Source organism: Mauremys reevesii, linkage group 25, assembly GCF_016161935.1.
Source record: "Mauremys reevesii isolate NIE-2019 linkage group 25, ASM1616193v1, whole genome shotgun sequence".
Classification (NCBI taxonomy): domain Eukaryota; kingdom Metazoa; phylum Chordata; order Testudines; family Geoemydidae; genus Mauremys; species Mauremys reevesii.
The window spans coordinates 10353355-10377897 of NC_052647.1; the positions used below are offsets into that span (position 1 = coordinate 10353355).

The 24543-nt window shown below is 56.1% G+C and overlaps 1 protein-coding gene across 12 annotated transcripts in view; it reads right to left on the minus strand.

Moving 5' to 3' along the window:
* The window catches only part of NFIX (nuclear factor I X), a 211685-nt gene that overhangs the window by 149058 nt on the left and 38084 nt on the right, over window positions 1-24543 (minus strand). For 2 of the 12 annotated variants that reach the window (XM_039513967.1, XM_039513956.1), the window contains exon 1: window positions 3259-3669. The exons of 2 other annotated variants lie outside the window; for them this stretch is intronic. In XM_039513967.1, coding sequence (XP_039369901.1) covers window positions 3259-3288 — 30 coding nt within the window. In that variant the 5' untranslated portion in view covers window positions 3289-3669. Of the gene's footprint in view, window positions 1-2384; window positions 2407-3258; window positions 3673-4771; window positions 4794-4936; window positions 5014-24543 lie in introns of those variants that run through there. 8 more of the 12 variants (XM_039513961.1, XM_039513971.1, XM_039513963.1 and 5 more) reach the window with 8 other exon arrangements.

A 24543-nucleotide genomic window follows, 5' to 3' on the forward strand; every position in this document is an offset into this window, starting at 1 on the left:
CGTCTGTCTCTCTATGCACCAGAACACCTCAGTAGCCTAAAGCTCACTGAAAGCCAGTAGGATTTAGCCTCTTAAGTCATTCAGGCACTTTTGAAAATGTTCTTCTTGATGACTTTTCAGAAACTTTGTTACTGGGACCAACATCTCAGCTTCCTGCCAATTAGCCAACGATCACTCTAGGCCAGATCTTCCCTCTAAGCAAAGATTTCCAAACAGCCAGTCCTATTCCACCGATGCAATCTGCAATGGGTTTATGAGAGCTCAGTGCGTTTGTTCGTTAATATCAATGGATTATGTTAAAATTAACACACACCTCTCCATGCGCTCCCCCCCCCCCAATGTGCTGGGCTTTATTGCAAGATGGACCACAAAAAAATTTAAAAAAAAATTGTTTGCCAAAGGAGAGATATCTGAATGGATATGAATTATTTCACACACCTGCAACTGTTTTCCTTCAGCTGCATCAAGGCATTCCCCCCACCCCGGCCTCCTTTCCCAGTATGAGCTAAAATTCACGTAGCTATGAAAGAAAGCATCTTTGCAAAAACTCATCCATAGGTTTATCAAGATATAAGAAAAAGAGGTGCATCTGCTTACTTGGTATTTGCTTATTTTAAATTTGTTCTCTATCTGCCATATGAAATGAAATTAATATGCCAAAACTCAGTGTCTCAAACGAGGTAGCTTTTGGTTTGCTTTATATATCTGTATCTATAGACTACAGGATAAGGCACTGGAACACAGGACCTTCTGACTGAATTCACAGTTCCTGGGTGACCCTGAGCAAATCACTGAATTTCTCTGGGCCTCAGTTTCCCTTCTTCTGAACCATGCTTTGTCTGTTTTGTTCATTAGGCCCTGATCCTGTCCAACACATGAGCATTAACTCTCTGCTCAGGACAAGCGCGTCACATTAAGCACATGCACACATCCTTACAGGAAGACGGAATTTTCTCTTGTAAACTGTCCCTGGCCATCTGTACAGCCCCTAGCACAAAAGGGAAGCAACCTCAGAGGGCACCTTTGGAGCGACTGTGATACATATAATAATCCAACTCATAATATATACACACTGCAGCGAACTCTGCTTCCTCAGCCAAGCTGTACGGACAATATCTCTGCTCAATCTTCAATTCAACGGAGAAGGAAGTTCACTATTTTAAACACAGCAAAGCCAAGATTGAATTCAGCTGTTGGTATTTTCAAATCCCCCCCAACCCCATTTCTTTTTCTCCTCCGCAAGACAGGCAGGAAAGCCATTATCAATTTCTTCCCCTCCTCACTGCCTAGCAATCAAATAAACAAACAAAACAGGGTTGCACCGATGAGCGGGAAGACATGGATTAAAACTGTTGCAATCCAATTGTGGGGTTTTTTTTAAGTACCGCTGTGGCACTAGTTTGCCATAAAACAGACCAAGGCGACTTTTCCTGCTGCCTTCCCCAAAATGGCCCATAGTCGCTTATGAGGTGTAACCTCTCTCCAAGCCCACAGTACCTGGGGCAAAAGGCTTTTTTTGCAATCTACAGTTCAGAAAAGGAACTGGCAACGTGGCAGTGACCCTTCACAAATAAGAAGTCCTGCCCCTGTCACTGCAATAAATAAAGGCTTTGTTCCAGTTCTGGCTAAAATATTCCCCTGGCAAAAGGAACGTGGATTTCTGGCCACTGCTTTTCAGGTGTGTGAGCCGATTTTCTTTTGGAATTCGCGTACCGGGTGGATTTTCCTATAGCAATCAGTTACTTTCTTCCATCCACACACAGCCAGACCCTCTTCGCTGATCGTTCACATTCCACCAGCCCAAAATACTAATAAAGCAAATCAAGAGGTAAATAAATTGCGGGTGGTTGTTTTTCTTCCCCCCCCCCCTTTTTTTTTTTTTGTGTGTGTCCTCCCTAAATTTCATTTGCTTTTTATTTCATTGGGGAGAAATAAAAAAACAAATCCACACATTGGAATAAAACCTGGCTTTATACCAAGTGCTCTGGACTTTATCTCACTCACCCCTGTATAAAAATATTGCTTAATTGTGTTCTCTTCGTTTCTTTATTTTCGCAAGGGTGCGTGTGGCCTTAGCACACCCAAAAAAGGAACATTTATTTTTTTAAATAGTGCTAAAAATGAAATTCAAACCCTTTCCCTAGAGCTGCAAATACTGTTAAATTAGAGGTTTTCTCACTGGTAAGAAAGGTTTTCTCATTCAAAAGAAGGGGGGGGCTATTACTTGATAACTCTTTAGTACAGGCTTTAAATACAACCTCTGTCTTATTTCAACTGACCAGGCCACTGCGTTTATCCCCCAAAAGGGCTCCCACTTGCTGAAAAATCAGACTCACTCCAGCACGACGCCCGCTGAAGAAATTACACCACATACATACACTCACCAATGCCCTAGAAAATCAGCGGTGTCCTGTTGACTCCCAAGTCAGGACAGGGTAGGGTCAATTTAGTACAATTCTCTTTTAAGCCAATTCGCCTCTTCTCTGCGTAGCCTCTACAAGCATTTGATCTCTTCACCCCACAGCTTTGTGTTTTGGGGGTGTCAAGCTGCCCTTTAGAAAGCAGCTTGGAAACATATTAGCACTTTTGTTTGTTATGAAGCACAAGCAACAGCCGAACGTTCCTGTGACACACACACACAATGTCCTGTAATCTCATATATGATCTTTCCACACTCTCATCCGCCAGCCACACGGACTCATTCAAGACAAGTAAGACATTTACTGTTACGATATTACATTATTCTGGCTATTGAAACACCTACCCAGGTTTGACCTGACCATTGGTGGTGGTTGTTTTTTTAAGGGGGGTGGTATTTTGATGTTGTTTCAAAATAGGTCTTGTGTGGTGACTTTTTTTTTTTTAAAGCAAATTCATCTTAAGGGGACAAGGGGACTCGACTGGTTGCATTTTTAAAGCCAGAAGCTGGAAACCCCCAAAGCTGCAAAGCAAAATCCTTGACAGTAGGTTGGCCATTTCTCTCTCGCTGGTTTCTCCTCCCAGCCCCGTCCCTTGTGCAAGGGTCTGGCTGTGCCCATCACCCCCATCTCGGTTTTCTAAATCACACTCACCGTCAAGACACCATCTCTAACCCCCCCCCCCCCCCCTTCTCCCTTCCCTCCCTGGAGTTTGTAAAGTACAAGCAGCAGCGAAATGCCCCGGCAGAGGTTCGGTGTGCAGAATACAAAGCGCTCTTGTTTGCTGCTTTGGAAGGGAAAGTATTAATAAGAGGAAATTATTGATTCTCATGGCACGTACCATTATGGTGCAGGGAAACTGGCCAAACATCAGAAACCCATTTCCCCCTCTCTCTAAAAAACAAAACAAAACAAAGCAAAAAAAAAAAAAAAAAAGCCCCTAAACCAGCCAGCCAGGGGGAAAAAACTGCTCTCGAGTTTCCACAAACCCTTCGACTTCTTGCAGCGGAAGCAGGAGACGGAAAAAGAGCGACGCCTCGGCCAAGGCGAGAGGAGCGAGCGAGCCTCGCGCGGTTCCCGATCGGCCCGGGAAGGAGGGAAGGGAAAAAAAAACAGAGGAAAAACAAATTGGGGGGAGGGGGGTTCGCCTGGCGCTGGGAAGAAAATCGCGACCGGCGCGTCTCGGGCTCTCGCTCCTTCCTCCCCGGCTGGATCCTTTTTTACTCTAACGTCTCGCTCAAGTTGGAAGGAGATTGGCCTGCACAGCCTGGAGAAATGCCACCTTCTGTGCCGCCCGGTTTTGCAACCCTTCCAGCTCGAGCGGTGCAGCGGCGGGGGAGGGAGGAGAGGGACGGGGAGGAAAGTCTGGGCAAGTGAAGCCCTGCAGGAAGTTTGCTGCCGAGCTGGCAGAGCTGGGGTTGGTGGTGGCTGCTCCCCCCCCCCCGGGTTTGGGGCGCTTTATTGGGGTCTCTGGAGCGGCTGGGGAGCCCTGGGAGGGGGGAGGCCAGCGCTGGCCCAGCACCCTGCTTTGGGGCGAGCCGGAGCCCGAGCTGTGGCCGTGAGTGAAGTAAGAGCCGGGCACTTGGGGGGGGGATTAGCCCCAGGAGAGGTGGGGGAGGGGAAACGCGAGGGGGGCAGGCAGCAGAGGAGAGAGACGGAAAAGGGGCCGGGGGGAGGCTCCGCACTGTGCCCCCCCCCGTCCCCAGCCCGGGCCCGATCTCGCACTATTGCAATCAATGGGGGGGGGGGAGGATAGGGCCCTGAGCGCCGGATGCGGGGGGGTGTAAATACAATTATTGACTTTTTTTCATTAGACAGCGGGAGTGGGGTCATTTTATTTCCTGCGGGGGGGGGGGTCAGAGGCAAATCTTTCCAACGTGTCTAGAAAGAGTCACCCTCCCCCCCATTCAGTCCCGCTGGATGGGGGCGGCTGATTTCTTACTAACCCCCCCCCCCCCAGGAGGGGAACCCAGGTGTGACCCGCCGCCAGGCGCGTTTCCCTCCTTCGAGCCCAGCAGCGTTTTGAACCCGGCTTCGCTCCCCGCCGCCCAGCAGATCCGCCTGAAAACCGGGGCACCAGCTCCCCACGCAACCAGCGGAGCTCGCTGGCCCGAGCCCCCTGTGCGAAGTCCTGAGACCCCCCCCCACCTAACCCGGCCCCCACGTGTATTCAGAGACCCAATTCCTAGTTGCAACGTGCCGGGGCAGAAACCCGGCCACGCGCGCAGAGCTGCAGCCCCCCCACGCCACCCACATCCACGCGGCACCAGCGGGGAGCTAGTCAGCGGCCGGGGGGGTGTTTGCTCCCCCAGGTGGTGAGAAAGGCCCTTTCCCTGGCTAGCCCGGCTAGTCACCTGCCCGCCGCCCGGGAGCAGCACCTGGGGCCGTTAGTTCAGCGGCTATGCACCGAGTCACCCGGGGGGGGGCACGTGTGAAGTTGTTTTCTCTTGCAACAAGGGGGAAAGGAGACATTGGTTTATCAATTAAACAGCAGCCGCGTTTATCCCGTCTCTGAATACCTGCAGGCTGTATCCAGCCTATCTGCTGCCTCACAAAACGTGCACGTCTCTCTCCAGGGCTGCCTTGTTTGAAGGGTTCTCTCGGCCAATGAAAGGGGGGGGGGGGACCTGCTATAAAAACTCCCCCCGGGATACAAAATCGGACTTGCTCACAGAGCTACCAAATAGGGCGCCCATCCAGGGGGTCGCATGACTTCTGCAAAATGGCAGAAGAGACTTGTAGCTTATTTGGGAAGGAGGTTGGGAAAACTCGGCTCCGCTCAGAGCTGAGTTTTCAGTAAGCAAAGCAAATATCGCGGCTGCATTTGGGCGGGGGCCCGTCTTGTAGAAGATCCCCGCAGCTAGACATATTTTGGGGGGGAGGGGCAGAGGGGGGAGCATTATGTCCAAAGGGTGAAAAGACTTGATTTGAAACCATTCACTTTGCAAGGAGCACTTTAAAAAAAAACACGAGGAAACAGTTCTGGGAAGCGGCGGATTTTTTAAAAACCACTCGGTGGGGGCGGGTAATTTAACCTTTTGGTAAAACCTCTCCCCTGGGAAGTTGTCTCAAGATCAGAGGTGTCACCAACTTCGGGCTAACTGCCAAAGTGGCCTGGTCGCCCCAGGAGAGCGGCTGATGCACTGAAACATGCAGCGACCATGCAGATTTCACCTGCATTTATTGCAACCTCAAACTGCGTTCTTTGGGCCAACGCAACGCTGCAAATACCCAGGCGGGTCTTTCCCGTGACTGGGGCCTGCAGCAGTCAGAGGGGAAGAATTGCTCCACTATATAATAACAGGTTGAATCTGCTGTTTAAAGGCATTTTATTACATGTCACCCAGCGGGATAATAACCTTTATTTAAAACAAACCTTTCCCTTGTTCTGATACATCCTGTGTTTATCCTCAGAAGCAGTTTACAAATGGCTGTTTGCATTTTCCCCAATTTGTTTGAGTTTCTAATTAAATTGCCATGAAGATCCTAATCCATCTTGACATTCTAACTTTCCCAAGTTAAGTAGGCAGCTTGGTAGTAGTTTGGTGTCAGCCTTAATAATACTAATTATTGCAAATAAGGCTCTGCTTTGCTGCTCCCAAAATATTTTTAAACAGCTCCCAGATAAAGGAAGCAGATTCTATTGTTGATAGGAAACAGTCTTGAGCTGAAATTTGCAAAGCAGCGCTGCATAAGTATCTAGGCATGAGCTGATTTGCTTTGCACATAATCACATGCGATGCAGGCTTGCCTCATGCATGCCTGCAGATCTGTATGTTTCTTTGATCGGTTGGAAAAATACAAAGTAGTTCTTTTGGTAGATTTTTCTGATGAGAAAAACACTTTTGCAAAATTTGACATATTGTTCACGTGTCCACCCCCTCCAAACTCCACCCCCCCTCCACAAACTCGATGTTCCCTATTTTTGAGGGGGGGGGTAAATGACTAGAAATGGGTTTAGCCTCTTTCCACAGTTTTGCGGCGTGGGCAGCTTTGAAGGGGCGCGAAAAGAAGAATTCAAAAACCTGAAAACTGTCCCTCCAAACCTCGCACTCCTTTGGTCTGAAAATCGGTTTGCCTGGTTTTTTCTGAATAGGCGCAAAGCTAAAGCGACTCCCTGGACGGGACAGAGCGAGCTATTTTGGAAGCTTGCGTCAGGGAAACGCCTTCCTAGCTCGGGATCTCTGCGGGGTCTGTCGCTTGCAAACCCGACATCTTCCTACGGAAAACTGATTTTTAAAGATGAAACTGCTCGCAATTCGTGGCGATCCCCGCCTGCCTGCGGTGAAGCTAAACGCCGCGGAGCTCCGATGCTGGAGCTGTTCGAGTTGCACTAAAGTCACATGGAAGTTTCACTCCCCTTTAGCTAAAAAGTGTTTGACCCGCACAATTGCGGGCGTTGGAGAACTTCGAAAATTAACAGCTGCGGAAGCGCAGATCGCAAATCCAGCTCGAACCAGCACTGCAATCCTGGAGCGCTGGGGTTTTAATCTTAAACGTGGTATATAACTAAGAAGTGTTTGCAATCAAACCCAATAAACAAAAGTCAGCAGCATAACAAAACCCCACGAGATGGGGGAAAAGCTGCCCCTAGTCCTCGTAGATTGATTCCTTTAATATCAGCACAAACAATACACAATCAACTTCATTCTGCGGGGTAGGCTTTAGCTGTTTTTCTAAAGATTACAAACTAAAAAGACCTGAAACTGACGCGTGTTATGTATGTGATGGATCTTCAGTTTGACTGAAAATGCCTCAACAGAAAGAAATCAGTTTGGTTTAATAGATGGAAAACTATAAATTGATCCTCCTGACAAGTTTGAAACCGAGAAGCTAACGAATCTCAGCCATTCAAATACAAGTCATTGCATTTTTTTTTTCCTGCCCAGGAAAGCTTTGGTAGATCTTTTCACACTTCAAACTTTCCTGTTTTGTTTTTTTTTTCGCACCACTAAAATCAACTTGTTTCTAAATAACAGGGGAAGAGAGAGAGAGAGAGATTCATTTTCTTCATTTGCTGATTCAGAGATTTCTCTGTGCATCTAGAAAAAATGCCTTTCAGCCCTAAAGAAGGGGCGAATGTTGCACGTTATATCTGAAGGAGATTTACTAATAATGCAGATATTATATTTCATGACCTGAATTAGATCTTGACATTTTGGTTGATTTTAGAAACGAAATTGCATTTTCCCCCTATAGGGTGCGATTTTTTAAAAACAAATCTATAATCTACAAACTAAACAAAAGGAGAGATTTGGATGGCAATCGTTTTATTTATTTGGAAACATTTCTGCATCAAGCTACAAATTGGATTGGATTTTGAGCAGTGGATTTGGATAATATTTTGACAGACAATTTCTCAAAACAAAAATTGCAGTTTGCATCGTAAACATGTCAGAGAAAAGAAGAGGAAACTAGCTTCGATTTTTCTCTAGAAGAGAACAATTGGATTTTACAATGATCAAAGAGGGGTTTGCGCTTACACTGCTACATTTGAACCTATATGTTTCTGGCTGACATAACGGGTATATTTTCTCTAAGTGGATCGAAGTGTTTACATTCTCCCCTCGGAGGAATTTTTATTCCCAGCTTGCCAACATTTTTGTAGCATTTTACATGAAAAAAAATCGAAATAAGAAGCAGCAAATGAATCTGATTTATTAGACAATGAGGAGAAACAATGTACCGAATTATAGATCTATGAGCTAAGACAGAAGGGCGTTTTGTGGGGTCTGGACATGTAAAACAGGCCAAAACCGCATCAAACTATCCGCTGAGTCCTTCAAAAAACTCAAAGGGAAAGAATATGTTGATTACTTTGACCGGATTAGAAAAAGTTACCTGAGAAATAGCCCTGTGCGTGTATAGAACTCTGCATCCTAGTATGTAGCAGGCGAGGGTTTCTTTCTGGTTAATGTCACAAATCAATATCTTCTCTCCCTCTGAGTTTATAAAATGTTCTGTTTCTAAACCAGATCCACACAGAGGGAGAGATTTGTGCATCTATCCCATGAGATCTGAAGCCGAGCTCTGTCTGTGTAGCTGGAAAGCTCGTTTCTTTCCTCACCAGAGGTTGGGGCAGTAAAGGTTTCCCTCGCCCGCCTGGTCTCTCTCGGATCCTAGGACCAACCTCTCTCCCTAGAGCAGATTTCTTCAGAGTGTCCAGACATTCTCCCCCCAGGTATTATCCCCCGCGCCCCCGGTCTACGGTAAATGGCAGCAATACCTGGATCACTACATTTCACTCTTGTCAACATGGCACTGTCAGAAATCACTCCGCAAAGGTGAGCACGTGTCACTCCCTCTCCTTCATCAATGGGGAAACTGAGGCACCGAGGCAAAATAAACTTGCCCAGGGTTCTGACACCCAGCCCCCCCCAACCCGGCTCTGAGCGCTAGACCCCACTAGCCAGTACAAGAACCAGCAGCCCTGCCTCCCAGTATCCTGCTCTAACTACTAGTCCCTGCTGTCTCCTCTCTCTGCCTAGTGCAGAGCTGAGCAGCTTAGCCAGGGCAGCAGCATGTTGAGTGGGCAGCGCCAAGAGCCACCTGGTGTCTCTCTCCCCGCTCGCTCTCTCTGGGCAGTGCAGACCCCCCCCCGCCCCACTCGGCACCAGTGCCTGGCACACGCCTTGGGCCTGCTCCCCTCCCCCTCTCTCTTAGCTCCTTCCCCAGCCAAAGAACTTGCCTTGGCAGCCTCACCCCCAGTGCAGTGTGGCGCACGCTTCCCGGCCTGGTAGTGGGAGGAGATGGGGCTGCCCCATCCTCCAGGCCTCCCCAAAGGGGCCTGCTTTTCAAACCCCCTCCCAAGAGGGCTGGAGGGACCCTGCCCCACCTGCCAGCCCTGGAAGGGTGGATACCAGGCGAGAGGAGCCCAGTGGGTACAGTACCCTGGGGCTGTGTGTGTGTGGGGGGGGAATAGCATGTACTATTACACCCACCAGTGTGCCCCCCCACCCACCCCCAGGGCGCACAGTGGGCAGTGTCATCCAGGCCCATGCCACAGCTTTAGGTACCGTGCTCAGGGAAGAACAGCCAGGACGCCTGGGTTCTACTCCAGCTCAGGGAGGGGAGTGGGATCTACTGGTTAGAGTGAAGGGGGGCTGCAAGCCAGGACGCCTGGGTTCTATTCTGAGCTCTGGGAGGGGAGTGGGGACTAGTGGTTAGAGCAGGGGGGCTGTGAGCCAGGACGCCTGGGTTCCACCCCAGCTCAGGGAGGGGAGTGGGGGCTAGTGGTTAGAGTGAAGGGGGGCTGCGAGCCAGGACTCCTGGGTTCTATTCTGAGCTCTGGGAGGGGAGTGGGGACTAGTGGTTAGAGCAGGGGGGCTGTGAGCCAGGACGCCTGGGTTCTATTCTGAGCTCTGGGAGGGGAGTGGGGGCTAGTGGTTAGAGTGAAGGGGAGCTGCAAGCCAGGACTCCTGGGTTCTATTCTGAGCTCTGGGAGGGGAGTGGGGGCTAGGGGTTACAGCAGCAGACTGGTCAAGTGCCCTTGGTTCTGGGTGCCTGGGACTTCCCCCTCCAGGGCTAGCAGTGAGATCCGCGGCTGGCCCAGCCCCTGTGCCTCACTCTCTGGGGTGGGTAATGGGTCTGCTCGGCCCACGGCCCAGGCTGCTGGCACGGATGGCCCAGGGCGCCCTTTAACCTTTGCCCTGCACAGGGCCTGGCTCCCTTAACAAAGGACCAGCCTTGGGGGCAGGGGAAACGTGTGGGCGGACAGCGCCTTCGCCACAGGGCTGGGGGCCAGGAACACTCGCTGCCTAGACAGGCTTCCGCGATTAGCTCAGAGCTGGGCAGGACTCCTGGGTCCTTCCCATCCGCCCTCAGCTCACCCCTGGGTGAATCGGGGACGAGGGTGGTACCTAGGGGAGCCATGGGACAAGGCTGGTTAAGCTGCCTGGAAGGCAGGCAGGGTAAGATGAGGAGAACAGAGGAGTCACCGCAGCCAGGGCAAACAGGCCTTCGCTGGCACCAGCCTTGAGGAAGGATCCGCAGCACCAGACCCACCAGCCGGCCTGGCTGTCAGCCCGATTCAGGTGACAGGGCCTCTTCTCACCTGCAGGGCCGGCTTCAGGCATCAGCTTAGCAAGCAGGTGCTTGGGGCAGCCACTCCGGAGAGGGGCAGCAGGTCCCTCACTCCCGCTCGGAGCGAAGGACCTCCCGCTGAATTGCCGCAGATCGCAATCGCGGCTTTTTTTTTGGCTGCTTGGGGCGGCAAAACCCCTGGAGCCGGCCCTGCTCACCTGCCCTAGCACACCACTCCCTGCTGGAACAGCTAGCCCCCAGACCCCCCCAGAGCCAGCACAGCATCTGGGGAACACCAGGCCCTTCACAGCTGCGCTATGCGAATCTGGGCCCCAACGTGCAGTAAAAGAAACAAAGCGGGTCTTGAGGGCTGGCCGGCTCAGAGTCAGGGAATGGGAGACGGTGTCTTTCCTCCTCTGAGGGCACCAGTTCCAATCTGCCCCCAGGGCCGAGGCTGGCTGGCTCAGGGGGCAGGGAATGGGACATAGGGCCGGCCAGCCAAAATCTGGGCCCCCCTAGCCATATGGCACAGACCCCCAAACCTTGGTGCCCCCTACCTAAGCCCTCAGCACCTGGAATCCTGGGCCAGGAACATTTCATTCCCTCTTCGCTTCCTCCCCCAGGGCCTCAGGGTTTGCTGACTCGGGGGAATGGGCTAAGGGGTCCGTGACACTGTGTGATCTCCCCCCTTTACCCACCAGCCCCTGGATTTAGGGGGACCCCCGCCGTCTTTAATATTCCCCCTTTTCCCAGTGCCTTCCATTCTGTGGGATCGCTTTAGGTCCGACAGAACAGTTCAGTTAGTGTCTGCTCAGGCCGTGAGCTGGGCCGGATTGGGGGTACCCCTCTACGCTCGGCAAGGCAGCACGTTCCGCTCGCCTGACTTACAGCGGGTGCCCACCTGTCCAGAAGGGACCGTTGTGACCCTCTAGTCTGTCCTCCTGGCTAACACAGGCCAGAGAACGGCCCCAAAATAATTCCTAGAGCAGAACTTTTAGAAACACATCCCGTCTTGATTTAAAAATCACCAGTGCTGGAGAATCCACCACGACCCTCGGCAAATAGTTCCAGTGGTTAATTACTCAGTGGTAAAAGTTTACGCCGCATTTCCAGACTGAATTTGTCTGCTTCAGCTCCCAGCTGTTGGCTTGTGTGGGACCTCTCTGCTAGACTGGCGAGCCCCTTGTTAAATATTTGTTCCTTATGAAGGCACAGACAGCCTGGGACCAAGTCACCCCTTAGCTTTCTTTGTTACACTAAATCGATGGAGCTCCTTGAGTCTCTCTCTATCGGGCATTTCTAATCTCTACTCCGCCCCTGCTCCAATTTAGCAACATCCTTCTTGCATTGCGGGCACCCGAACCGAACTCAGGATCCCAGCAGCAGCCACACCAGTGCCAGATCCAGAGGTAACAGCACCTCCCTGCTCCTACTCGAGATGCCCCTGTTTAAATATCTCTGGTTTGCATCAGATTTGTTCCTAGACAGATACACTTAGACTTGGCCGTATGAAAAGGCCTTGTTTGCTTGCAGACCACGCTGCATCACTGGCCTGTGCTCTTATTTATCCCTCCCACAATGCGTGTGTCAGCTGCGAACTTTCGCCGTTAACGCTGGGGCCAGCTGGGATGCTCCAGCTCTCAGACAAGCAGGACCAATGGCAACCTTGACGGCCAGTCTCAAGCCCAGAGCTGGGTCCTCCCTCCCCCAAGTGCTAAAACTGGATGCCGGAAATGCCCGCTCAGCCCTGCAGCTGGCCCCTCTGTGCCCAGATGTTTGACCAGAGCTCGCTTGGTCACAGAGCAGCATGATCTAGTGGGCAGACAATTGGCCTGGGTATCAGGACTCCTGGGTTCTGTTCCCAGCTCTGTCATTGAGCTGTCGTGTGACCTTAGGCACGTCCCATCCCTGCTCCATGCCTCAGTTTCCCCACCCATCCTTTGTCTATTTAAACGGAGCACTTCAGGGCAGGGCCTGCCTCTCGGTGTCTGCTCAGTGCCTGGCACGAGGGGGCCCCACCCTCCAGTGGGATGTCTAGGTGCTAGAGTAAGACACCTCACAACAGAAACCAGCCTTGCCAGGGCAGACAGCAGAATCTCTGCCATAGTCTCGTTGCTGCCTGTGAATGGGCAGCGGTCGCAGTGTCAGAGCCATCAGCCAGGCTGGAGCAGATGAGTTACCAAACCTGGGGGGGTGGGAATCCTGAGCCCCAGCCCTCCAGTGGTGCCCATCCCCCCCAGCTCTGCTGATGCCCCTCAGTCCTGACCCGCAGCCCCCTGCTAGCCCACGCTTGGGCTCACAGCTCTGCCGGTGCCCCACAGCCTCACCCCTGTGTCCTGTTTGGCCCTGGAGCACCCTAGTGCTAAGTGATATCACTGGGACAGGATGGAACAAGAAGGCTCTGGTGGGAGCAGCCCGGGCACCATTCATTATTTAGGCTTCATTCGAAGGCAAGTATTGGCTTCTCCGTTCCTGCCCCAGGCTGCCTGCACCCCCCCCCCCCAGCCGCCCCTGTGCCCAGGCTGCCTGCAGACATCCCGCTGGGGGGCACGCTAAGGAGAACCCCCCAGCCGCTGGAGCAGGTGCAGAACTCTTGGGTTCTAGTCCTGGCTCTGGAAGGGAAGTGGGTCTAGTGGTTGGAGCAGCGCAGGAGGCGGCTGGACTCCTGGGTTCACTGGAGTGGCTGCCCAGAAGCTCAGGGTTTTCTCATTAACACGTCCTTTCTAAAATAAATACAGTTCAGGCTTCTCCCACACAGAATGCCTCCCCCAGCCGCACCACCCCAGAGGGGAGGCACCTGCTTGCCCGGAGGTTCTGTTCCCTGGAATGCCCCCTCGGAGCGAGGCGCAGGGCACGGCAGGCGCCAGCTGCTGCTCCAGCTGGTGATGCGCTCGGAGCGCCCGGCACGGCGCGGCAGGCGGGTCCCGTGGGCCGGGCAGGGACAGACCAAGGACCAGGCAGCTCGGTGTTCGCTGACCTTCCACTCATGTAAAAAGTGACAGGACGACAACAGCCCTGTCCCCTCGCCCTGCTCTGCCAGAGGCCCTCAATGCCAACCTGCAGCCCCCCTGCAATCCCAGCTCTGGCCTCCCCCCAGCTCTCCCCCCCACAGCCTAGGGGAGCCCAGGCTGCCTCCCACAGCTGGGCTGATGCCCCTCAATTCCAGCCCCCGGCCCTGCCCCCCTCCCAGCTCAGAAACCAGCCCTTTAAACGAAATCAGCAGGATCAATGTTGGTTTTAAGCCAATTTTAACCACAGCACACAGGCCCCCCCCCCCTCAATTTATCTGAGCCCTGCCTGGGGGAGGGCAGTGGGGGAAGCAGGGGGTTAGATCTCCATGGTCCATTCAGCCCTCAGCCTCCATGGGCCCTGGTTAATGTCCATTAAGCAGACGGCATCTAGAGTTGGGGGCGGGGCTAGGAGTCAGGACTCCTGGGTTCTGTTTTGGGGTAACCACTGGGCTGAGACCCAGCAGACTTGTTTCATGCAAGGGACTCCCAGTTGTGAGGCAGGGACTGAGGCAGATCTGTTAGCAGTGTCCTGCTCTCTCACTGCTCCCCCCGGCGCTCTGACAAACAGCTGGGTTGGTCGCTCACAGTTCCAAGGGGCACTAACCGTGGCAGCCCCAGGAGATGCCCATCATGGCTGGGATCTCAGGGCACAGGCTGCCCGGCTCCGGCTCCTGTCTGACACTCCCCCTGCCCCACGATCAGCTGAAGGAGCCAAACCCAGTGACAATGAGTCAACAACGGAGGAGTTTTAGAGGGATCTAGTGGTTAGAGCAGGGGGCTGGGAGCCAGGACTCCTGGGTTCATTCCCAGCTCTGGGAGGGGAGTGGGCCTAGTGGTTAGATCGGGGGGGGGGGGGCTGGGAGCCAGGACTCCTGGGTTCTGTTCCCAGCTCTGGGAGGGGAGTGGGGGCTAGTGCCTGTGTTATTGTCTGCAAAGCGTAGGGAAAGGGGGGTCGGGTTGGATCCAGCAGATCCAGCCCCAGGGTCCCAACCTCCCCTCCAGCCCCCACTCTGTGCACACCCAGGCCTCAAGCAGGGAGCCAGGTCAGGGCCCTGAGCCTCCTGCTCTAACCACTAGACCCCACTCCCATCCCACAGCCAGGGATAGCTGTGGGGGGGAGGGGAGCCGATGCTGGCAGAGTGTGGGGGGACAGGAAGTGGCCAGTCACTGCCAGCCAAGGCCCCTCTCCCAGCCTTGCCCATGGATTCCCCCTCTACCCGAATGTTTCCTGGCACCGATAGCTGGGAGGCCATTTGCTGCAGAGAATGCATGACGGGTGGGATCAGGAGTGTTGGGGGGGCGGGGGGGGGCTGTCTGGCACACAGGCCTGGGCAGCTGCACCATCCCTCCCACACTGACACACCCTTACGGCACGGGACTCGGCTACTGGCAGGATCGATCTGCACCCCAGGACAGACGGACAAGGGCAGATGAAGCCTCGTTTGGGGAGGGGCTAATGATCCCCCTTTAACTGGCTGACCCACATCACGGTAAGGCCATTCCTTCCCGCCCTTGTTAATTACCCCAGTCAACCCCCTTGGCTGGAAAGGGCAGGCAGTACTAGTGGTTAGAGCAGGGGGCTGGGAGCCAGGACTCCTGGGTTCTATCCCCAGCTCTGGAAAGGGAGAAGGTCAAACCTCCCCACCCCCGTCTCCTCAGGATCCTGTCCCCCAGCCCCACTCCTCCCCCTCGCGCTACCAACCAGCCCTGGGATTGCTGAGATGCCAGCAGGCGGCAGAGGGTAGGGAGTGTGTGAGGGTGTCTGCCCAGTTCCTGCATTCCCCACAGGGGTGGGGCAGGCAGCAGTGATGCCTGGCACAGTCCCTCCCCCCACCCTGCCGCACGGGTTGCCCAGGAAGCAGACAAATAGGGGTGTTTGGCAGGGCACCTTCTGCCTCTTCTTCCCCAGACAGGTGGGATCTAGACCCCCTCTGCCCATCCCAGCACCCCCTGAATTCACAGCCCAGCCCCCACTCCCAGGTGAAGGGGGCTCGGAGCCTGCTTCGCTCTCCAGTGGAGTGTGTTTGCCTACTCGCGCTATCCCCTGCACCGTCCTCTCAATCAGTTTAGCAAGATCGGTGCCAGCTCAGCCTAACGCCCCCCGAGCTGGAGTAGCAGGGGGGAGGGGCTGCAGGTCAGGATTGAGGGGCACTGGCAGACTTGTGGCGGGGGGGCTGCAGATTGAGACTGAGGGGCACCAACAGAGCTGGGGGTACAGAGAGGCCAATGCCCCTTCCCTGGCCTGAGTCCTGGCAGCTGCGTCTGGGGAGGCGCAAGACGACTGTTCCCCATTTCTGCTGCCGGAGGCTATGGGGCGGTGGGGGGATGGGAACGGTTTATAACTCCCATGCAGAGAATGAAGCCAAAGCAGCCAGGTCCCTAGTAAGGACAAGGGAAGGGCCAGGGGAGATCCGAGGGGCGTGGGGGACCCCAGAGCAGCTGGAGATGGCACAGGAAGTGGGGCACCATGTGGGTACAGGGTAAGTTTGGCCGAGCAGGGCATGGGGGAGGGGAGCAGCTGGGGGGCGGCTCAGCAGCACTGTGTTGGGATGACTCACTCTCCCGTCGGGCCTTTGAAAAGGTCTAAATATAAATCCCTGAAGGACCGAAATAGCTGAGTTTTCTCCCTGGCTTCCTGTCCCCAGGCGCTGGGGAAGGCTCCGCATGAGGAATGGTCTCAGCCAGCACTCTCCTCTGGGGCGGGCCATGGCAGCTGTCCCCACAGGGATTCCTCGCCCGGCCACGAGATGCAGCAGCCTCTGGGGTGGGGGACAGGGGCTATTTATACAAGACTCCCAAGGGGGGGCACAATGGCTGGAATTTGGCTAGAATAATCCTCTCCTTATGGAAGGTGCCATGGCAGCTTTGATGGCCAGAATGTGTCACTTTATGTCACGCTGGCACGTTGGGGTCAGCACTGTCTGGGAGGGGAGAGTGCCCCCTACTGAGCCCCCCCCCCCGGCTCTGGGAGGGGAGCAGGTTGGAAGGCTGGGAGCCAGGACTAGCTAGTTCAGGGCCTCCATAGTCACGGGGCATTACAAGGAGCGGGGGTGAGAATCCAGCAGGGACCCATTCGAAGTGGAACAGCCACCCCCAGCGAGGAGCTAGGGGGGCTGTGGGTCAGGCTTGAGGGGCTGAGTGGAGCTGTGGGATTGGGGAGCAGGGGGCTGGGATAGCAGGGGGCTGGGACTGCCGCCCCTCTTCCTCCCCCCCCCCGGCCCAGCGCGCTCAGCGGAGTCAAGGTGCTGCAGGGGCTGATGGGAGAATACGAGCCATGGTGGGGGGACAAGGCAGCCTGGCTCGGGCACGCCAGGGAGAGGCGGCCATGGCGCAGCCCAGAGCCTGGCAGAAGCTGGCAGCAGCCATGGGCCTCCCGCAGCAGATGGGATGGCTGGAGGATAAACAGCTACTTCGGGGGGACGGGGGCGGGGTGGTGGCGAAGGGCCCTCCCTGGTTCTCAATCTCCTGTGCCAGCCGGCTCCCCGCTCCTCCCCCCAGCTCAGGGGTCTGCTGGATTCCCCAGCCCCCGGAGTGAATCGCTTTGTAGCTGGTGGGGAAAGCAGCCTCCTGATGTTCTGTTCCCCCTGTCGATAGGGAAAGAGTCAAGTGGAAGAGGGGGGCTGGCACAGGGGGACATGGGGGAGCTGCTGGCTGCTTGGCAATCCGTCAGCAACAGGATTTGCTGGCTGCTGCCAGCTGCAGCCATTTGCAGGGAGAGCCATGCGCCATGGCAGCCTAGGGCGTTGCTGGAGTGGGCTGTGGGGGGCTCGTGTGGACATGGGGGGCAGAGAACAGGTGGGCACAGGCATGCCCCCCAACCCTCCCCCACAGGCTGGGCTTTCTGAAATCAGATGGAGCCTGGAGGACCGACTGCTTGGGAGTTAGCCTGCCCACCATGCTACCAGAGCTGGGGTGAGAACCCAGGAGTCCAGGTGCCCTGTCCGCCATTCCCTCCCTCTCATAGCATTGATTTCTCCCAGCTTCCTAGATCCCAAAGCCAGAGAGGCCTGTTCTGGGTGCCTGGTCTGGCCCCTGCACCCCAGCCTGGCTGAGCTAGACAGACTCTAAGGCCCCTCCCTGTGTAAACCCAGCACCTTATTTCTGCTCTGAATTGGTCTGTTTCATGCCCCCAGCAGCCGTGGGACCCGGCCCTGCCTTTGGCTGCTGGCCCGTAGTCTGGCACCAGTCCCGGAGCAGGACCCCACTGGGCCAGGCACCACAGACCTCCCAGGTTTCGCAGGCCTGCCCCACTTTGACCCCAAAATGCCTTGTCCCGACTGAAGGGCAGTTTGCCGAGGGCCCCCAAACCCAGCCGGGGATCCCAATGCCAGTCCAATGTAGCCTGTCCGCCCCCATCTCCATCGGGGCAGATGGGCCAAGCCTGAGTGGCATCCGCTGTAACTACTCGAAGGGCTGAGAGGTCCAGTGCTGCGCAGACACACCCAAGGGATGGCGCCGCCCAAGAGCCTTCTGATCGGCGCCCGGGGTGGGGTGGGGGGACAGGCAGACAGACACAAGGAAACCAGGAGCCGATTCTGAGCCCCATCTGCCTGCCCATGGGATCACGGCAGCGGAGAGCTTTGAGGAGGGATCAAAAGGGGCAATGAGGTGGCTTTGCCAAGGTTCACAGGGTGCCCTCCTGAGAAGGTGCCTAATTCTCCTAGGCTGCCCTTTAAGAGCCTTTGTTATTTCAAAGCACTTTACAGTTTCGCCTTCAATGCCAGCAAGATAAAATCAACCCCTCTCCTAAAGCCCACTTCATTTCGGCAGCCGCAGCTAGAGCAGAGCTCCTGGCCAAAAGCAGTTACAAGGTCAAGGAACTGGCTGGGCTGTGAACGGTTCAGTTAGCAGCACGACACCCCTGGCTGGAGCTGCTGCTGCTGCTGCAATTTACTCCCCTTGGGACCAGGGCTCCGTGGGGCCAGGATGAGACCGTCCCAAAGAGTTTCTAGTCAGAACTGATGGAGGGTAGGAGAGGAAACAGAGGCAAAGGGAAGGGACTTGTACCACTGACCTGCTGGGTGATGGACAACTGGGAATAGAACCCAGGAGTCCCAGCTCCCAGCCCCCCACCACTCTAACCACTAGACCCCACTCGCCTCCCAGAGCTGGAGAGAGAACCCAGGAGTCCTGGCTCCCTAGAGAGTGGCCTCGCCACTGGTTTGGTGCCGCATTTTTGTACCAGATGAAATCCTAGTTTAATCGAAGGGCGGGAAAATTCTCTATATTTTATCTGCATTGCACTTAACGCTGGAGAATCTAACAGCTCTCTACAAATGGGTATTAATTATACACTCCCATCCTCCACCCACCCTCGGACTATTTTTCTCCCCCCACTTCAGAGATGAGGAAACTGAGGCACAAATCAGGGCAGGGATTTGTCTGCACAGCGAGTCAGTGACAGAGCAAGGAGGGGAACCCAGGAGTCCTGACTCCCACTCCGCATTGTCCCCCCCGCCTCCTCCTGCTTTGGGGTGTCTCTCTCCTCCTTTTGCAGATCTGTCCTTCCCTTGCAGTCTGGTGGCAGGCTGGCCACCCTCCCCCACCTGCACCCCCGCCGCCAGCAGCGGGTTGGGGGGGCGCTGGCACCAAGGGGCTGGCAAAGCAGCCAAGCGAGGGCAGACTGGGTCTGAGCTGTTGGCATTCAGTCTCTCACATCTCTGTGAGCTGCATTAAAGAGACAGAGGCAAGTGCCCCTCTGGACAATAAAATGCACCCCCTCCCCTCGCCCCAATCCATGCCCTCGCCCCCTCCCCTGCACCGTCACTGCCACCCCCTCTAATCCGGTACCAGAGTTCCCATCGCTGGGAGAAAACAGATGCCACCTCCTATTCATGGAGCTAGTATACAGCACAACAATAAGCCGTCCCGGAGGCCGTGCCAACCGAGGGGGGCACCCCATTGAGCACAGCTCTCCCGCCCAGCCTAGTCACTGCTTGGCAGCCAGAATCTGTGCCAGCCTGCGCCAACCCAGGGGAAGGGGGAGGAAGGGATGCTGCCCCTTTAAGGGGAGTGCCCTCCCTGGGGGGCAGACGGTTGCCCGCGTCGGCGGCTTGGATCTCCGCATGCCCCTCGGGCGTAACCATGGCACCTTCTTGGCACACACTGCCCCTGCGAGACGGAGCCGGCGTTGCCATGGCACTGGTAGCGCCTCCTCAATCGGGGCTTTGTTCGGAGGCTCTTACCCCTCGGAACCTCCCGCGAGGGGATGGCATCCGGGAGCAGACCCCCCACCCCTGCAGGAGGAGATCGGCCCCCCCGGCCTCCAGAACTGATCAACCCCCACAGCCCCCCCAGTTACCCTCTAGGAACAGATCACCCCCCACAACTCCCTCGAGCGGATCACCCCACCTCCATGGGCTCCCTACAATTCCCCACGTCCCCCCCCAACTACTGAGAGCAGACTGAGCCCCCCTCCCTTCCCCAACTACCCCCATTGGAGCCACCCCACAGAAGCAGATCTCTGGGCCCAGCCCCCACAAAATACACCACTCAGGAGCAGGCTGTTGCTTCCAGTCCCTCCCATTACCCCACTAGGGAGCACCTCACTAGAACCAGCACAGCCAGGGGAGAGCGCCCCCTGCTGAGCCCCCCCGCGCCCGGCAGCCCAGCGCCCCCAGGGGCCAGCCTTGCCTGCCGGGGAGAGCACCCCCTGCTGATCCCCCCCTCTCCCTGCAGCCCAGCGCCCCCTGGGGCCAGCCTTGCCTGCCGGGGAGAGCGCCCCCTGCTGAGCCCCACCTCTCCCTGCAGCCCAGCGCCCCCTGGGGCCAGCCTTGCCTGCCGGGGAGAGCGCCCCCTGCTGACCCCCTGCCCTGCTCCCTGCAGCACAGCGCCCCCTGGGGCCAGCCCTGCCTGCCAGGGAGAGCGCCCCCTGCTGACCCCCTGCCCTGCTCCCTGCAGCACAGTGCCCCCTGGGGCCAGCCTTGCCTGCCGGGGAGAGCGCCCCCTGCTGAGCCCCCCTCTCCCTGCAGCCCAGCGCCCCCTGGGGCCAGCCTTGCCTGCCGGGGAGAGCGCCCCCTGCTGAGCCCCCCCTCTCCCTGCAGCCCAGCGCCCCCTGGGGCCAGCCTTGCCTGCCGGGGAGAGCGCCCCCTGCTGAGCCCCCCCTCTCCCTGCAGCCCAGCGCCCCCTGGGGCCAGCCCTGCCTGCCAGGGAGAGCGCCCCCTGCTGACCCCCTGCCCTGCTCCCTGCAGCACAGTGCCCCCTGGGGCCAGCCCTGCCTGCCGGGAGGCGCCCCTGCTGAGCCCCCGCCCTGCTCCCTGCAGCCCAGCGCCCCCTGGGGCCAGCCCTGCCTGCCGGGGAGAGCGCCCCCTGCTGAGCCCCTGCCCTGCTCCCTGCAGCCCAGCGCCCCCTGGGGCCAGCCCTGCCTGCCGGGGAGAGCGCCCCCTGCTGACCCCCGGCCCTGCTCCCTGCAGCACAGCGCCCCCTGGGGCCAGCCCTGCCTGCCGGGGAGAGCGCCCCCTGCTGAGTCCCCGCCCTGCTCCCTGCAGCTCAGTGCCCCCTGGGGCCAGCCCTGCCTGCCGGGGAGAGCGCCCCCGGCTGACCCCCTGCCCTACTCCCTGCAGCACAGCGCCCCATAGGGCCAGTCCTGCCTGCCAGGGAGAGCACCCCCTGCTGAGTCCCCGCCCTGCTCCCTGCAGCACAGCGCCCCATAGGGCCAGTCCTGCCTGCCGGGGAGAGCACCCCCTGCTGAGCCCCCGCCCTGCTCCCTGCAGCACAGCGCCCCATAGGGCCAGTCCTGCCTGCCAGGGAGAGCGCCCCCTGCTGAGCCCACCCCCCAGGGCTCTCACTTTTCTTTGCAAGTCTCCCAGCCAAGGTCTGAGCAGTCCCAGCCCTGCTGAGCTGCTGGTGCCACTGGCTTCGGGGCTGGCACTGCTGGGCAGGGAAGATCTCAGGCCTTGCTAATTAGCCTGGAAGTGGAAAGCACCAACAGCTTCAGCTGGCGAGTCACCTGCTTGGCCTGTCGTGCGCCCTGGCCCTAAGGGGCGCCACAGGCCGGACTGTGATCTCTTGCTTGTCCTCCTGGGACGGCCCTGCCTCGTGGGCCCCAGGGCTGGCTTCTCTGCAGGTGCTGCTCCATCCTGCCTCCACGTGAAATGAAGTTCAGTTACCCCGGCCGTGACCTATTCTGGCCACAGCGCCCTGCACCCCACCCCCACCCGGCTGGTCTTGGAAGCTTCTGCCGTCCCAAACGAGGTCCCAGCTGCAACCATGCCCCCAACTGGCCAAGAGAGCCACAAAAACGGCTCCCACTGTCACCAATAACTCCCCCTCCGTCACCGATCAAGGAAGACCCAGACAGGCCCTGCCATGTCCCAGCAAGGTGCTGGGGGGGTGCTGCACTGCAGGGAGAACTGACACTGTAGGTGTCGCTGTCCCCTCACATCAGTGCTCACCCCAATGCCCCAGGGTGGCACTAGGGGGCGCTGTGTTGTAGGGGGGTTGGGGCTCAGTAGGGGCGCTCCCCTCACATCAATGCTGACCCCAGGGTGGCACTAGGGGGCGCTGTGTTGTAGGGGGTTTGGGGCTCAGTAGGGGGCGCTCCCCTCACATCAGTGCTGACCCCAGGGTGGCACTAGGGGGCGCTGTGTTGTGGGGGGGGGTTGGGGCTCAGTAGGGGGCACTCTCCTCACATCAGCGCTCACCCCAATGCCCCAGTGTGGCTTTAGGGGGCGCTGTGTTGTAGGGGGGGTTGGGGCTCAGTAGGGGCGCTCCCCTCACATCAGTGTGGCTCTAGGGGGCGCTGAGCTGCAGGGAATGTTGCGGATGGCTCAATAAGGGGTACCGTCCCCTCTCAATCACTCATGACCCACACACACTAACTCTTTCCCTTCCTGCACTTGCACTGCAAAGATGATACAATCTTTAATTACACAAACGCTTTTCCTCAAACCCTGCCACGCAGCACCACACAATTCCTCCGACAACGTCTGAGGCACATGTTGAGTCTCGTAGTCTAGGGGGGTGGTTTTTTTAAAAACTGTTCGGCCAGCTTTTGTAGGCAAGAATGAAAGAAAGGCCTGCAAGATGCTACATGTGTGTACCTGAGACTGCGGAAAGAGATGGCCTGATATGATCTTGCTGAATGTAATTAAAGACTGTATCAAAAGAATTCATATGCACAGAAGGGGCAGAGTTAAGGCTGTAATGTTTTCGTCACCAAGTTTTTTGATGGAATTTCCCAGGTTTTATTATGAGGGGAAAAAATGTGGGGGGGTGGAAATCAAGTTTCTTCTCCTACGCTTTTCAAATTCTTCAGGCTTGCATAAAAACACCCTGATATTATGTTATGATTTATATATTATCTACTTATAGAACCTATCCTATTATTTATTGGACGTATTCCAGTAGCACAGCGGTTCTCAAACTGTGGGTCATGACCATCCCAACCCCTCCATTTTAATGGGGTCACCAGGGGTGGCGTTAGACTTGCTGGGGCCCGGGCCCGAAACCTGAGCCCCACCACCCTGGGTGATGGGGTTCGGGCTTCGGCTTCAGCCCTGGGCGGTGGGGCTCAGGTTACAAGCCCCCTGCCTTTAGCCCCCCCAACCCAGGGCAGCGGGGCTCAGGTTTCAGTCCCCCTGGGGTAGTGTAGTAATTTTTGTTGTCAGAAGGGGGTCGCAGTGCAGTGACGTTTGAGAACTGCTGCAGTAGCACATAACACATTCCAGTGGCACCACAAGTTTATCAGTAGATCTCAAAGCATTTTACATGTCATGATCTCCACTGCAGAGGGGGAAACTGAGGCACTTCACCTCTCTGCACCTCAACCAAGATCACCCAGCAGCAGTGCTAGGAACAAAATCCTGATCTTCAGAGACCCAATCTGGTGCTCTACCCACTAGACTACCCTGCCTCCAGCCAAAATTAGGACCCCCTTTTGCCAGGTGCTGCACAGACACAGAGAGAGAGACAATCCCTGCCCTGCATTGCTCACAACCAAAATACAACAGCTGTGGGACGGTGCAGAGTGGAGTGACAGGTTGCAAACACCAGGCAAGGGGCTAGGGCAGAAGAGGTTGCGGAGGGAAGGCACCATGCCAAGGTATCAGATGTCTGGGCTTTGCAGATCATCTGCCCCTGAAGCATGGCTCAGTGGGGCAGAGTCTGCGGCCTGTTCTATCGACACACACCAGTCCTGGAGCAGAGGTATTCACAAACAGCTTGCAGGCCATATCTTCCCAGGGACTTCAGCCCAACATCACTGCCTGGCTCCCACGAACCAATTCCACTCAGAGCCCAAGGTGGAGAGCAAATATTCCTGCTGCGTCTTCTACCCATCCTAGAGCCACCAGCTTAGCTGACAGCCTGGGGCTTGAACCTGGGGCCTCAGAGCTAAAAGCGGGAGTTGCTACAGCTTGAGCTGAAGAGCCAGGCCCCCAGAGCTGGGGCTGGACAGACTCATTGCCAACGCTGGGCAGGAAGTGGGGTTTCCATTTGGCAGGAAATGACATGGCTTTTAAAGTTTTTCCCATTCTAAGACAGAGCGGTCATAGGGCAAACTGTCTCCTGTACACCTCCTTGTGGCCTGAGGATGGCCCAGCAAGTAACCTTTGCCTCAGTTTCCCCCTCTTGGTTCTGCAAGAACTCACAAAAACCTCATGTCCAGTAACAATACATCTGCTTGGGGTATAAACTCCCAAATAACACCTCTTCTGTCCCAGCCTCAGAGCGGCCCCAACTTCTCCCTGAGGTCTCTCTTTTCAGAGTTCCCTTCTTTCATCCTACTCCCAAGATGGGCACAGCCCCTTCGCCCAGAGGGGCTGAATTCCTGCACTCTCAGCACTTCTTACCTAGAGTTTCACTTGCCCACATCTCAGGTTTCTCTGCTGACATCTACTCATGCCCAGCAACCTCCATATCCCACCTGGTCTCCACCCACTCTGCGGCTGCCTGTTGCTCTTTATAATGGGATCAGCTGACCCCTGCTCAGCTGTGCCAACTTAGTAACTAGGGTTGGCCAGAGCCCTCTTGCCCTTAAACACTTCGGTTTTTGGGGGGTTCCCCCAAAACAAATTTTCTTCACATTTGACATGTTTTTCTAAACAATTCAATTTTGACCAAAATTTTTAGTTGAAAAAACATTTTGATGAGAA